This window comes from Nanorana parkeri, unplaced genomic scaffold (assembly GCF_000935625.1).
Source record: "Nanorana parkeri isolate BGI_ZX_2015 unplaced genomic scaffold, ASM93562v1 scaffold355, whole genome shotgun sequence".
NCBI classification, from domain to species: Eukaryota; Metazoa; Chordata; class Amphibia; order Anura; family Dicroglossidae; genus Nanorana; species Nanorana parkeri.
Genome location: NW_017306623.1, coordinates 160,496 through 175,716, shown reverse-complemented (window position 1 = coordinate 175,716; position 15,221 = coordinate 160,496). Strand labels below are relative to the sequence as shown.

The window sequence follows — 15,221 nt, the reverse complement described above, 5'->3', positions numbered from 1 at the left end:
CCAGCATCTTCCTTCTTCGTTCATGGGGGGGCAGTGACAATGCAAAACCTACACATGCGTTATGAAGTTGCACGATCTTGGCACTTGGGGATGTAAACTGCACTGTGCATACAGGGAAAAAAAATTACGGTAAAAAGTGAAATTATTTTGGCAGAAGAGATATGGAAACTTCCACCAGAAAACATGGACCACTAGCCAATTTGTTTTCAGGCTACAATTCTGCTTTAAATTAGTATTATTTGGCTATTGGTCTACTAATAAGCTTTACTATGCTAGAGAGGTCTTCCCAGAGCACCTCTCTCTCCTGATTGTGCTACCTAGAACATGTTTGAATCGTGGGGGAGGGGCATTTCAAGAATAACTGTCCTAAAAAGAGTCATGCTTTAACTTATTTTCATGTTACAAATCTTTAAATTTAGAGCTATGACTCTTTTGCTATGGTCATATAAAACTTAGACTTATTTCATCAGGCTGTCGAAGATGCCCAATACAAACTTATCATGTACAACCATTGATCAGTCTGAAGAGTGAAAGATAATTGTCGCTTGGTTGCTGTGAGTTACAAAGCTTTGCACGGTACTCTTTGCCTTAATAAGTAAGTCCATGTGTCTGGCAACTTTATTATACGGGCAGCCCCCAGCTAACAAAATGACAGAGCACAACTGTTATAAATTAGACATTTGTAGCCATGAATGTATGTCTTCTAGAGTATTTAAATATGTTCTCAGTTTGGTATAGTGTCTCAAGCAATGCTAATCAGGAATGACAATGGCAGCAGAAAAATATCAACAGATGCTTTTTTCCCAGTACGATTTTTCCTCGATTTCTTTCCATTTGTCCCAGGAGATATGCCATTTATGGGGTCTTCATGGGAAAATTCCCTAGCAAGTGGAACAGCTGACGCTTTAGGGCTCTTAGAACTCAACGCAACTTAAGTTGTGTATAAAGAGCCTTTTACTCAGGCAGATGTGCTTTTTATGGTACATCTGCAGCTAATCGTAATATGCTCTCTGTAATCAATTAGTAATTTACTAATCACTGCCAGCTCAACCAATACTTGCTTCTTCTCATAAAATCAATGTCATGCCAATTAGCTAAAAGAGTAGGTTCACCCAGAACTCATGTTTCAGTTCAGAATAGAGGCTAGTGTGGTGAGCTCATTGGGTCTCCATGGGTATGAACTTGCACACTAATTTGCCTGTGAGGTAGATTCCTACTCACCCCTAACCTGGGTTTTCCATTTATGTGCAGCTTGAGGAGTGAAGCTACCTTATAGAGCAGTGAAACTCCATAGTGGCTAAGAGTTGTGACTTCAGCAAGAAGGTCTCAAAGTCCTCTGAAGTCCTCTAAACAACTGTAAAGTTGGTAGGTGATTTTGCACATGCTAAGTTCCAGTCAGTCTACCCATGAGTAAAATTAAATTTTAAGGTGGAGTGACCTAATCCAGACAGAAGGGTCTTGAGTTTCAAATAACATGACTATTTTCTGAACACCATTGCTCCAGAGCCCTCTACTTCCTCTAGTGACCTCTTGTCATCGTTGTATACCATGCCAACAGCATAGGGAAGAGATTATGAGAGGAACTTCAACATACATAAACAACAGAAATAACCTTATTTTCAATTGGGATGGTTCTCACCAATGAGGTCCTTTGCAGTGCTCTGAAGAAGAGCACACTTTGTGATTAATCACCAATGGAAATGAAATTGTTCAGTATTAAATAAATCTAAAGCACATATGCCAATGTAACCTTTACATCGGGTTACAAAAATAAATACTCAAGCTGCCCCACCCTCTACTCACAAACAAAATGCATAGGTCTACAGTCTTCCCAACTTTGAATCCTTACAACCTATCACTGCAATGGGTAGCCGCACTCACCAACAGGAGTCTGGAGGTGGTACAGACGAGCTCCGAACCAGGGCGGCTGGGTCGATACTTACATACCAAATCACCACAAGATATGGGGCACCCAGGCCACTGATTGGGACAACTGTCCTGACATGCATGCACTTCAACATTTTGGTGCCAGTAAAGCTTTGGGTAGTTGTTCATTTCAATTGTGGGATAGTTGCATAAAAATGAGAAAAGAAAGTCCCTTACAAAAGTGTTCATAGTAACCAATCATCTATTATTTTTTATTCCCTGTGAAAATAAAATATCTGTCTGATATTGGAAAAATGTGTTTTTTTTTACTCAGATTTGCATCCTTTTTATTGACTCTTGTAAACAGAGACCAACATAAATGTTTTATTACTCAATCAAGACAGTACTACCAATAATTCAGGACGTATGCTAAGCAGCACAGAGCATGACTTCTTCAAACTATACCCTCTGCTGGATAACAGATCACACAGTATGTCCATTTACATGACTGAAATAGTATAGTGAAGGAAAACATCTGGATCTGGAACAGGTTCGTGTTGACAGCTCAAGCAGTAAGTAAATCAAGCACATTACCCCATCTTCCTCACATACCATCTATATGTACTCCTATACTTTCCCACAAGATAAATTGAAGAGATTTCACATCTTAAATCACAGTACTAGAAAATATATTCTACGTTGAGGAATTATTTTCACTGTTTATTTTCTCTATATACAACACACCAATGTTGAAATATAGCTCTATGTTGACAGAATTGTAGTAAATTTAAATTATTCTTAGAAGTTTGCAAAGAACAAAGAAAGAAAGTATCTTTAAGTTATGAAATGTGCCTAGTGCACAGTTTGGTGCAAACCTAAACCAAATGTACTTTCAAATATTTAAAAGCTAGCTATACTCCAAACTGATATTTTGTATTGAATCAACTGCCACCTTCATACATTTAGCAGGGACTCCACTAGCATTGGTCTCTCTGCACCTTTCTTCCACCCCTAGCAAAGGACACTATAAGGGCCTATGTCCACTGGCTTTTATTCACATCTGGCACATCATCTCAGGGGAAAAAAATGCCTTTCTCAGAGTTCTTGTGAGATTACAGATGAGATTTCCCAGCTATGCACTGCTGCTATAACCTTCCCAGGAGGCAAAGCTTGGGCATATTACATCGCTATTGCCCAAGAAGTCCAGGAAGTGGAAACAATCATTTTAAGTAAAAGAAAAATATATTCAACTAACGAATGTAAGATGATTTCAGATCAGTATGCAGAGCTGCATACTGATATGATTTTTAGTTAAGGTCCGTTTTAAAGCCCAGCTGTATGATAAATTTCACCCAGCCCTTCCTCCTACGTCCCAATAATAGCTGGATTTTTTTTGTTTTTAAATCACATCTAAAAACCCTTTTTTTTAAACTTTATCCTTAACCTGCGGTCACATGATGCCACAGCCCAGAGCCTTCTCATTTTTTTTATTTATTTCCTGCTTGGGTCCTTTTTTGAGTATCCACGATGGCACAAGTGGACACTTCCTATTGGGTGCCAATTGGTCAGGGTCCTCTCAGGATCCAGAAAAGGACCGATGTCAGCGGAAGGCAGTGAAGTGGCCCAACGGCAGCAATAATCTAGAGATCACCTCACAGAGTAATCAAGTGCCAATCTGCTAATACCTGTGCTGTGTAACCTCCTCTCTCTTTGCTTACTATATGACCAACCAAAACTTCCATGGCAGCTTTAAGCCTAATTAGCGACTGTGATAAACTACTTGCAATTGATATTTGTTCACATTAGGCTTTCTGTGCAGGAGAAACAGCAAGGGGCCTGTGGTGGGTGTGTTTGGGAATAGTTCTCCTGCATCATAAGAGGGGGTTCTCAGATGACCAGATGGTGAGATGAGATAGACAGCAATGCGAGAAATAAAATACAGAACAGGTGAGTTGTGTTCACTGTATGCATTTCAAGTGTTAAGTCCAAATTTTGCTGTTTACTGTTAATTTACCTTTGACATCAAAGTAAATTACAAAAATGTGGCTATGGCAACATGTTATGCTGTTATCAAGAGCGCAAAGTGGTCTGATTTGATTAACCCACCATGTAACCCTATAGAACGTCACCATCAGTAGCAATCGCTCATGAAAATGCATATAACTAGATTTTAGGATGTTGCATTCATAAAAAATGAAATATAGGAATTCATCCCAGTTGGGCATAAAAGACAAGAAGCATCTATTCAAACTCTATGTGATGCTTCTACATTTACTTAATTGTGACTCATCTTCTAGGAGAGTATCATATCACCCTGTGCCTGTATAAATTCAGCAACGTGGCTGAGAAAACCCTGATCATTCCCTGGCTGAGCGCTCAGAATTCACACTCTACAATGTAGATTAACAGATTTCAAACTAAATTGCTGCTCTTGTCCAACTTGTAAAGTCCAGTGTTGTACAGTACATGGCATCAGCACGAGATGGCTATTCCCACAGGGAGAACATCCTGCACATATGCAGCCATATCACTAACTGAACTAATTGCCGCGGATAGGAAAAGACAGCTGCCTTGGATGAGAGGACAAAGCTGCTTAGCATGGAAACAAGTGTTTGCAACTGGATGGAGCCGATCTACAGCCAGCGTTGGAAGACTTGAATAGTACATATAATGAGAGGTACAGTATCAGAGAGTGTGAGGCCAAGGAGCCCGCCAGCCAGGGTGGTTCTCATGCCAGAATGTGGTAGTTGGAGGCATTTTTGTGAAACATTTTTTCCACTTTCCTGCCTCCAGCTGTTGCTAAATGTCAGCCATCAAAATACTGATAAATGCGGGGCCAGATGAGAAGTTGAAGACTTCCATGTGGCTCCAAAATCGCTGTAAAAAAATCATACTGTATATCAGATGTCTCCAAATCCCCATAGCTCAAAAGCCATATTCAAAAGTAACGAACAGAAAAAAGGGAGCATGTAAACATTTTTTTTCCGTTTGCTGAAAAAAAGGGTTCAATAGAAACAGTTACTATTTTTATAATAGAATACTTGCTTTGACCTCTTTGTGATCCTTCAGTATATCTCAGGGCTGCTGATCTGCTGCAGCTTCTTTGCAGGTATTTCCTGTCTACATGCATGCACCTCTGTGATAACTGCATGCCGTTCTCAGGGCGGGTTTCCTTAAGGTGACAACAGTGTACCATGCTTTTGTAATGTGTTTAAATAGCATTTTGTAGTGTCTATCAGAAGCCCGTGTGACAGAGTGACAATGAAGGAGCACACACAAGGAGACAGACAATTGTTGCCCTGGAAGAGGTCATGCCTGAACAAGGACCTTCATGCCACAATCACCAGGGAGTATTTTATCGATAGCTGCAGGTTATAAAATACTGAAAATTATTTTTTAAATGATCTTAACTTAAACCTCCATGTGATTTTAGTGATTGTGATTGGGTTAATATACTTTAAGGGCCCTTTTACACCATGTCTGGTCCAGAACTGGATGTGTTTTTGAAAACACGGTGCAGTGCGTATATTATGCGTTTTTGCCATGTTTTTTTATAGTGTCATTGGGCTTTCAGGTGCGTTTCAGTGCGTTTGGATGCATTTTTGTGCGCCCCAGACCAGAACAAATGTGACACGCAGTACTTTTTTTTAACGCACTGGAACTGAGCGCAATGGTGTGAACTACACTCAGAAATACCATAAAAAAACACTGGGATGCATTTTTGGTGCGGACAAAAAATACGGCATGTCTACCCCTACCGCCCAAAGTATGTTCAGTATAAAGGTGGCCATACACTTTACAACCCTCGCAAGACTTTTGTCTTGCGGGGGTTGTAAAGTACTTAAAAAAACGTACGACAGGCAGATCGTACTTGCGATCATCGCAAGCCTTACGATGACTGCAAACGGGCTGTGTGCGCGTGCGCACACCGGCCCCTTTGGCAGTTGTCGAACCAGCAGGCCACTAACTCGCCGAGAATCGGGTTTTCTAGCCTGCTGGTTCGACGGAAGCCATGCGACCGTACAGTAGAAACGGTTGCACGCCTTCCATACACTGCACGATTCTCGTACGATCGCGGGATTTCCCGCGATTCTCGTACGAGAATCGTGCAGTGTACGGGCACCATAATGTATGAGTAGAGTTGTCACCTGTTCCCTCTAAAACTGAACACATATAAATTACACAGACTCTGTGGCTAATTAAAGGCAGGCAAGGCACCCACTGAATCTAATTACAACCTAAACAACTTGAGGACCTTAGGAAAAGGAGATATGCCCTAAAAAAGAACTTCAGGAATTAAAAAAAGGGTTAAGTGCTCAATTTGTCTAGGGGGCTCAAATAAAGCAGATATACTTATCGGTCCTCAGTCCCCACAGCCTCTTATCCCCTGGGCTCTGGTAGTCTAAGGTCCGTTGACTTGCATTAGACATGAGGACACCAAGGGACATTCCACAGCCAAAGCAGAAGGTGAGAGGGGAGCACTGAACGCCAACGGACCGAGGATCAGTGAGTATAACTGCTTTATTTTAGTCCCCTAGATATAACAAGTACTGTAACCCCACCGCAAGGGTACATTTTGTTACATTTCCAGAGTTCTTCTTTAACAAACTTTCTAGGACATAGCTTCTACGCCACACTCCTTTCCCCTGCTGCAATTAACAGCAATTGCCAGCTGTAAAAATGACAGCTGGGGCTTGCTGTGTATCACAGAACATGCGCGGCTGTCAAAATGTAGCTGCTCCAGTGAAAAAAAAATGCCATTTGCAGATAGTTTAAAAATGTAATTGAGTAATGTGATGTTCTGTCACACTGTATTTACCATTTCATGTATATGTAGATCAAAGGGATGACCTTTGATGTTATGACATTAGTTCAAGGAACACTACAAGTAAACAAAACACTTTTCTTTAGAAAAATCTATTCCGATTTAACCCCTAAACTAACACAATGTTTTTCTTTTTTTAACATCTATTGGTCTATAGATTGCAAAAAATACAAAATAATTTTTGCAAGAAAAATATTGGACAAAAGAAAGCCTAGTTTGAACCCAAAATAACAATGTATGTATTCCTTTCCTATGCTACATTATGACAAAGTTATTGCCAAATAAACAGGCCCATACCGGAAATGTAAAAACTGCTCTGGTTTATAAGGGCTACCCTAAGCCATCCTGGGAATTACCTGATATTTATTGGTATGGTGGGACATATGACCTTCCCATTGTCTCAACACAATGTAGCGCTTAGTGTTTAATGGTAGTTGACTGATCAACTAGCATTTCGGACTGCAATTATCAGACAAACTTGTCTCGAATGTTATACTAGAGTTTCAGGCATGCTGGCAAGGGTGGCACAAGTTAAAGGTAGGTACAGTGGCAGAACAATCGCCATAGTGACCCAAGCGGCCGCTATGGGGCCTGGCCAGGACATTCCCCTGATGCCGTGCGGGCCGCCTGGGTCGCTATGGCATCTCAGGCTGCTGGCTGTCACTGGCGGCTATGAGGAGGAACTCGCCGCTGTTCAGATCACTGACAACCTGCCAGTGATCTGTGCAGTGGCGCATTCCTCCTCACAGCCTCTGCTGAGTCAGTGACAGCCAGTAGCTGCGGGGGAGGAAGAGGCTAGGCCCGGCTTTGGCAGCGGAGGAAAAGGCGGGGCCCAGCGATGGAGGAGGAGTAGGCGGAGAGCGCATCGGGGCTGACAGATATGAGGTGTGCAGGGGTTTGACCAGCCCACCTGAGACCCTGCAGAGCCCACCATATAGAGTCTATGGTGGGCTCTGCAGGGTCACTGTCAGGTGGGCTGTTTGGGATAGCAGGTGGGCTCTGCAAGGTGCGCAACTAGAAATCACAGGGCCCCATACAAAGTTTTGCTTTGGTGCCCTGTGATTTCTAGTTACGCCCCCCTGGGTTGGTACATGCACCTTATGCCCTATACAAGGGATGGCCCTCCAGCTTTGATGCAACTATGCATTGCACGACTCTGACACACACAGGCATGACTCCCAGAAGCAGTTGCATGATGGGATTTGTAGTTTCACCACAACTGGTCTTTTCCTACACCTACCCTATACAGTAAACAGAACCAGTTACTTTACCCAGTATGAGCAAAGTACAGGTCCACTTTAATGGAGGCAAGCTGTACATGTATGGTTCGCAAACACTACTAAATCGAGGATGCCAAAAGCTGTAAGATAAGACAGAGAACAAAATGTCAGTAACACATTATATCATCGTATTGTAATATCCTATGTTTTATCTTGGTTTCCAGTTTTCCATCTGTTTATTTATTTTTTGTTTAAAAAAGTGTTGGCACACAACGTATAAATGATTTCTCAACTGTTACCCATCACCACCGCCTTTAGATAAAACAAAGCAAACAGCCATTACTTTGATCTACAGTCTCATGTTCCCTGGTTATCAGTCACCAGGGTGGGCACAAAGCAAGAACACCTCCATATATACCAAGAGGCATCTGCCACGTGTTCAGAAACAAACAGAGGTTGCCACAGACTGGAGGCAAACATGATGCATTTGCCCTCGGGGCCAGCTACCGATCCTACTCTCACTCTTACTTCATCTTGTGCCAGTTAAAACACAATAACAAAATACAGAAAAGTGAATAAATATCAGCTGGCAGAGCAGACTCAGTTCAAGCCCCGTTGTATTAATGTGGATCTTCTTTTTAGATTTAAACTACGGTAATCTAGAGGAGATTTACCCCGATTTCTTGTATGATCAACTGGACAGGATATACAAGGAAAAGATCTCTAATAATGTTGGGTTTTTACTTTCTTTGTGCCCATCAAGACAGGAAGTGAGAATCTCTCCAACGGCGAAAAAAATCTTGACACAAAAATTAGATGAGTTGTAAACCTTCGTTACTCTGTCCAAGCTAATGTTTGACTCATGGCTGTAGGAAGGGTGAGGCGAGTGAGGCGAGTGAGGCACAGTTGCAAGGGGCGAAGCCAGACCCGGACCTGCTTAGCCTGGTGTGGAATTTCAATTGCTCGCCGCCCCGGGACATGCAGTCCTGAGTGCCAGGCGGGTAGTTTTTTTCCTACATTTAGCCCTGCTTCGGGCAAGCAGGGCTAAATGTAGAGCAGAGGAACTGTCGCTCATTTTGTATGGCTGTTACAAATGATTAGCCGCTTAGATCACTTGTGCTGCTTGTCCCAGCTCCTGTGGGCAGCTCAGCTATGTACCCTGCAGAGTAGCGCTGTCAGTATACTCCCCCCTTCCCACTGTGAAATGCCAGGCTGCCTCATCACCCCTTCCCAGTCACTCCTGTAATGTTCAGCTAGCTAATGGCAGACGGGAGGCAGCGCAACCAAACGGTTGCATCATTCATTCTTGGAGAAATAAAAACAAATCCGTTGCAGTGGCTCCACTTCTGCTGCACACTTCCTCTTTTTTCCAGACATGAGCGTGATCAATAAAGGGTTTTGCTGACATATAGACAGACACACACGCCCATATCTATCCATGTCCCCATGCTCTGTCCCCATCACCCCCTTAAAATCCCCTTTACTCCCCTGTTCTGTCCCCATCATCCCTTAAAAATCAATTTTACTGCCCTGCTCTATCCTTATCATTGCCTTCTCTGTTCCTATGTCCCTTGCTCTGACCCCATCACTCCTTACAAATCCCTTTTACTCCCCCTGCTCTGTCCCCATCTTCCCATGATCCCTGCTCTGTCCGCATCACCCCCTTAAAAACCTTTGCTCCAGTTGCTTTGTCCCCATTCCCCGTAAAAATCCCCTTTGCTCACTTGCTCTGTCCCCATGTCCCCTGCTCTATCCCTATCTCCCCTTAAAAAAAAACATTTACTTTCCTCAAAATGACCTCGGGGGTGGCACAATTTTCTGTTTCTGCACAAAAGGAGCTAGCTACTGCTCTGGTTTCACTGGAGTTACACTTTAATAAACTAAAAACTGAAACAAAACTATTTCACTTGGTTGTTCTGTGCTTTCTTACAGAGATACAGTGCTCCACAAAATGAGAGCTAAGGCGACACAATTGCATATGTAGTGAAATAGTGCAAAATTGTGCAATGATGTAAGGTGCACAACGCAGTATCCCATAGCGACCACAATTCAGTTTACTGTCCGCTAGTTTTCTCTTTTATGTTTTCCATTATTAAAGCTTCTTAGAGAAGGAATTTGTTCTAGATCATAAGCTTAATAATAGCATGCAATGTCAAGCCGCAGTTTCTAAAGCAAGCAAAATACTTTCTTGTATTAAACGGGGTATAAACTCCAGAAAGAGAGACCTAATCTGCCCCTGTACAAAGCATTAGTAAGACCTCATCTGGAATATGCAGTTCAGTTTTGGACTTCAGTTCACAAAAAGGATGTTGAGGAACTGGAGAAAGTGCAGAGAAGGGCAACTAAACTGATAGGAGGCATGGATGGGCTCCATTACATGTGACCATTCACGGAATTCTGCTTCACGAGCAGATGCAATGAAGCATGGCAGACCAATAAAATTGCAGTTTTTGGAATAAAGAATAATATAGTAATTAAAGTGAAATTCCATTTAAAACATTTTTGCCGGTTTATACCAAAAAGGGAAAAGTGAGAACCTCTATCAGTTTTTATTGCTACCTGTGTGTTCATTGAAAAGTTTTGCCTGTGCTTCCTGTCTTGGTAACTGGTGGTCAGCAGGACAGGAAGTATGGGTAAATCTGAAAATGGGGACACTGTTAAACCATTCTTTAGGGATGGCTCAGAACCTCTGCTTGGTTATTACTGTTGTCTCCGTCCCCATTAGGGCCTGTGTCGTTGGGCTTTTGTTCGCTTCAAGTGGGTTTTGCATTGCCATACAAGTCTATGGCAATGCAAAACCTGCTTGCAGAAGGTCAAATTCACCTGTCAATAAATTCTCAATGATATCTTAAACTGATGTTATACAGATGTAATCACCACAAGCCCAAAGTCTATCTACAAAAGGCCCTTGTGGACATTTCACCTTACTTCCTGCTCCAATGACAGGTGGTCTACAGGACAGGAAGTGAGGAATGTTTTCCCTAATGGGGTCATACATAGCTGTCAATTTTTAGAGTTTTTAAACTTCCCCACTCTATCCAAAGACAAAATAGGTATTGATTGGAGTTCTACCTCAACTAAGAACCAGTCACATTCCTAAAGAGCAAAAATAGGAGAGGGAACAAAAAAAGAGAGAGAGGCATGGAGAACATATCTGAGATTTAGCGGTTATTGTGGAGATTTTCCAACACGCACCTTACTTCCTATCTAGCATTTCCATCAGGGCCTTTTTGCTAGTAAGCCTCCTTCAGCCTAACATAGCTGCTAATGTAATAGGTGCCATTGTGCTTAATGGCAAATGTCAAATTAACACAAAGTACAGCATATGGACATTCTGAAATACATATTGTAAGCAGTAGCTTTTTTCTATGTAAAGATAACAATTACCTTTTAATAGATTTGTGTTCTAGTGACATTTAACAGTTGATGCTTCACTTACCTGCCCTCTCAGAAGAATTGGAAACCTCATTGGCCTCCAAACCTGTTAAAAAATGAATATACACACAAGAATCCCCAGAATCCTCCTCGGGGAGAGCGTCACATGACACGGGGAGACCTGCTCCCTTCACAAGGTCCCAGCAGGCATCCTGTAGGGCCTTACAGTACCCCCGACATGGCACCGGTGGAGGCACCAAGGAGGAAGTATTACACCTTGGCACTAGTAACAAACAAAAAAACCACTCCAGGTAGCGGTGACAATGAGATTTAAGAAGCCCCTCCCAATCATGCAAAGCAGCCTGAACTTCCAGCACACTGGTATGATTCAGATAATTGGGCAGCATAAAAGTTTCAATCCCCAATTTGTGGCAGAAAGGCAGGTTGGTGGGGACAGGCAAGCAATGAGCAACTGATTGAGTCAATTTGGGGAAATCTAAAGCAGTCTCTGTGCAATTATTTCTAGAAGCTGTAGCGGTAGAAGCTTTAGTGCTGGTTAGTAAATCAGGATCAGATGGATTGGCATTATGATGTCCCTTTGAATGGATTACATGTGTATTAGGAGCAGGAGCAATGACAGTAGTGGCTACTATCCCATAATGTTTAGGGAGCCCAATTCTCTCATCATTAGATTGATCTGACTGGTCTATAGGATTATGCACATCTTTCTTATGTAACAGTGAATCTGAGGAATTTATCACATAATGGGATAGGCCACTGACAAGAGAACCTGTCATTATCATTGAAGAGGCACTATGCATGCTGCCTGCGTGACCCGTGTGCGTGGTCTGTGACTCCAGTAGGGTTGGGGGGGAAGATGGTCCTTTTAATTCCCGATTGTTGGTCTTGGGCAGAGACTCTAAATTCTGAACTTCCTCCTTGAGGTTTCCTGAAAAAGACTGGTTGGGTAAAGGTGTAGGCCCAGCCTCCACTGCAGGGAAGACTAGAAAAGAAGCAATACCTGGTTGAGCAGATGTAACATTTCTTGAAGGCACCTGGGTGACGTTTAGGGTCTGGTTATTGGAAAGGGCTAATGGGCTATGTGTATATTTTTCTGTGGTGTTGCTGCTGTTGTCCTGCCCCATGCCATACTGACTTAGGTTGCCACTTTGATTTGCATGAAGGGTTACATTGATTAACTCCCCTAACTCTTGTTCAGCAGGTGGTTGGTCAGTAGAAGGTAGCAAGTCCTTATCTTTCTCTTCCCAAACATTCATGAAATCTCGAATATTTTCAGCAACATTTAAGATCTCAGCACCCACGCCTGCAATATTTTTATCTTTAGTCTTCTGAGTGGTTGAGGCCTCAGGCAGAGAGGTGGATACATCATTTGATGTAGGTGTTGCATGCTGAACATCAGAACCACTGTTTAGCCCCCCTTCATGAATCTGAAAAATATTGAAAATCTGATTTTCTGGAGGCTTTTTAACAGTCGCAGGAGATTCTGGAATTTGCAGCTGATCGTTCAAAGAGGCTGCTGTAGTCACAGTGCCAGCAAGCTGTTTCTGTGTGGTTGATGTGCTTGAATTTGTTGTTGAAGCGGCTGGGATAGAAGTCTGGTTAGATGGAGAAGACGCAGCTGCAGATGAAGATGTTGTAGCTGCAGGCTCTGAAGATGGAGACGTTGCAATTGTGATGTCCTTTTCATCCCTTACTGTAGAAGAGGTCTCCTTGCCTACAATTGTCCTTGCTTTAGGAAGGCTGCTTCCTTCGGGAGATAATGAATCAGAGGAATGAGGTGCTGCAGTAGTAGCCACAACTGCAGGCTCGATGGTTGTCTTCAGTTGTTCAGCAGGAATTGTTGGCTTTGCACCCCAGCCAAGCCAGTTAAAGAGCTGTGCATGAGGCAGTGCAGGTAAGGTCAACAGCAGGATAGCCAGCACAGGCCAAAGCTGTGTCGGAGCCATAGCAGAGAGGCTCTGATCCCTTACACAAACTTTGACTGTTCACATTGATTTGTCCTCTACAGCTAGCAAACTACACTTTTACCCTTCACACAAGAGCTGAACTAGTAGAGGTGTGGCTATACAAATACCAAAACCATGCCTCCTTATCAAACGCCGGCCCCACAGCGTGTGGAAAAGCTGAAACAACTGCAAAATGCTGCACAACTGACTTCACTCTTGACTAAAAAAAAAAAAAAAAATCAAAAGGATGACAAAAGGCATATTGTTGAGTAAAGAGTGCACAGCTGTAAGGAGTGTCCGTACACTTACACAGCTACAATTTTATCATCATGCTGCAGCGCGGGGACATTTGATTCCTTCAGCAACCTACTGCTGGACAGATACTGAGAAGCTGCTATCCTCCACATGCTTTGCCTGGCGTGCTGAGACTTTTAGTGCCACAGCAGCTGTAAAGTTAAATCTCCCAAAGTATAGGAAACACGGTGTCGTTATAGCTTGATACTTTGTCTAAGCCCCCAGTCACATTTTAGAGTTTTTCCCTAAGCCTGGCTACTCTCAACATTCAGAATACAATTGTTTCTAATTGTGTCTGTTCACATTGGAACATCCTACGCTTAAAGAAATATATGAGCTTTTTCTTAGCCTCACAGACTTCAACTGGAGCGCCTGTCAATATGCAACGTGTGTGTTTATCCACCTGGAGAACTGCTCTGGTCCCCTTGCCTGAAGGTTGAGGCCTGGTTTACATCTGCGCGTTCGTGCGCAGTTGCGTGCATTTGCCGCCCGGCCCTATTGATTTCAGTGGGGTCATATCCACGCAGCAAACAGGCTCCTGCACCTTCTTGTGGGGTGCGCTTTTTCTACCGCATTTGTGTGTCATGCACGGAAACCCGCGCCACTTGCTGGACGCGTTTGGGGTGCCATTTGCAATGAATGGCATCGCAAGCATGTTTTGCGGTTGTGTGGGTTTTCGTACTTTCTCGGAACGCCCAGGTGTGAACCGAGCCTGATGCGTGTGCAAAAACACTTGCGCAAAGCTTTAAAAATTCTTCAAAAACACAAAAAAAAACCTTCTACATTGCCGGAAATACGTTCTGCTAAGGTCTACAAAGGGGAGGGATTGGCAAAGTGACTGTGTGGTCCATCACAAACTGAGATATTTTTGCTTTTGTTTTATAAAAAGCACCGGAAAAAAGAACATCTGGAGTCTTATTGGTTGCTATAGGGAACATACAATCTTTGATCTCCTTGTTCTTAATAAAAATTCTTACACTGTGCTAAACACTGATGTCAAACACAAAAAGAACATGATGGTAAACAGATTCTGAGCTACTGAATGTAAATGTATTGGATTTGGAGATTCACAACAGTCAGAACTGGTCGCAAATTAAAATCACATTAGATCCCGAAGTAAAAGTTAATAGCAAGAGAGAGGTAGGCATTGTCTAGGTCAAAGGTCTTTTCTGCTCCAGTGCTCACAGCGTCTTATGCTGAGCCCCCAGCACTCACAGGAGGGAAGCGATGTGGGGGCTAAACACATGACCTTCTAGTTAATTCTCACTAGTAACAACTCAGAAAACTGATATTTCAGAGCAAGAGGAAACAGAATGATTGGAAAGAGAATGTATCATATGCGCTGTTCCCCGATTATACTATCACTTTTATTTTGACTATATACTTACCAATTTGCTTGTTGAACATTCAATTTGAGTCTCTGTGTACATTAAGGACAACTATAGAAAAAATATATATTCTAGTATCTGCAATGATATTTTTCAGTATATAAATTCCTTTTTTATTTTATTTTGCATGACTAATTATTTTTTCCTTTTATTTATTAATAATTTTTCTTTTTGGCCTGCTTTAACAAAATGCTGTGAATGATTGTAGTGGCAGTCTCCGAAGTAGAATCAGGGAAGCTTGATCATCAGCACACGAGAGCTCTGTAATCTCTTATCATTAAGTCGT

At 42.5% G+C, this 15,221-nt stretch overlaps 1 protein-coding gene across 1 annotated transcript in view; it reads right to left on the bottom strand.

Annotated features, from left to right (window-relative positions):
- The window catches only part of COL18A1 (collagen type XVIII alpha 1 chain), a 64,217-nt gene extending 50,907 nt beyond the window's left edge, over positions 1-13,310 (bottom strand). The window contains exon 1 of the mRNA XM_018558727.1: positions 12,308-13,310. Within this exon, the coding sequence (XP_018414229.1) occupies positions 12,308-13,253 (946 nt within the window). The 5' untranslated portion in view covers positions 13,254-13,310. The remainder of the gene's footprint in view (positions 1-12,307) is intronic.
- Between the last annotated feature and the right edge of the window lie 1,911 nt (positions 13,311-15,221).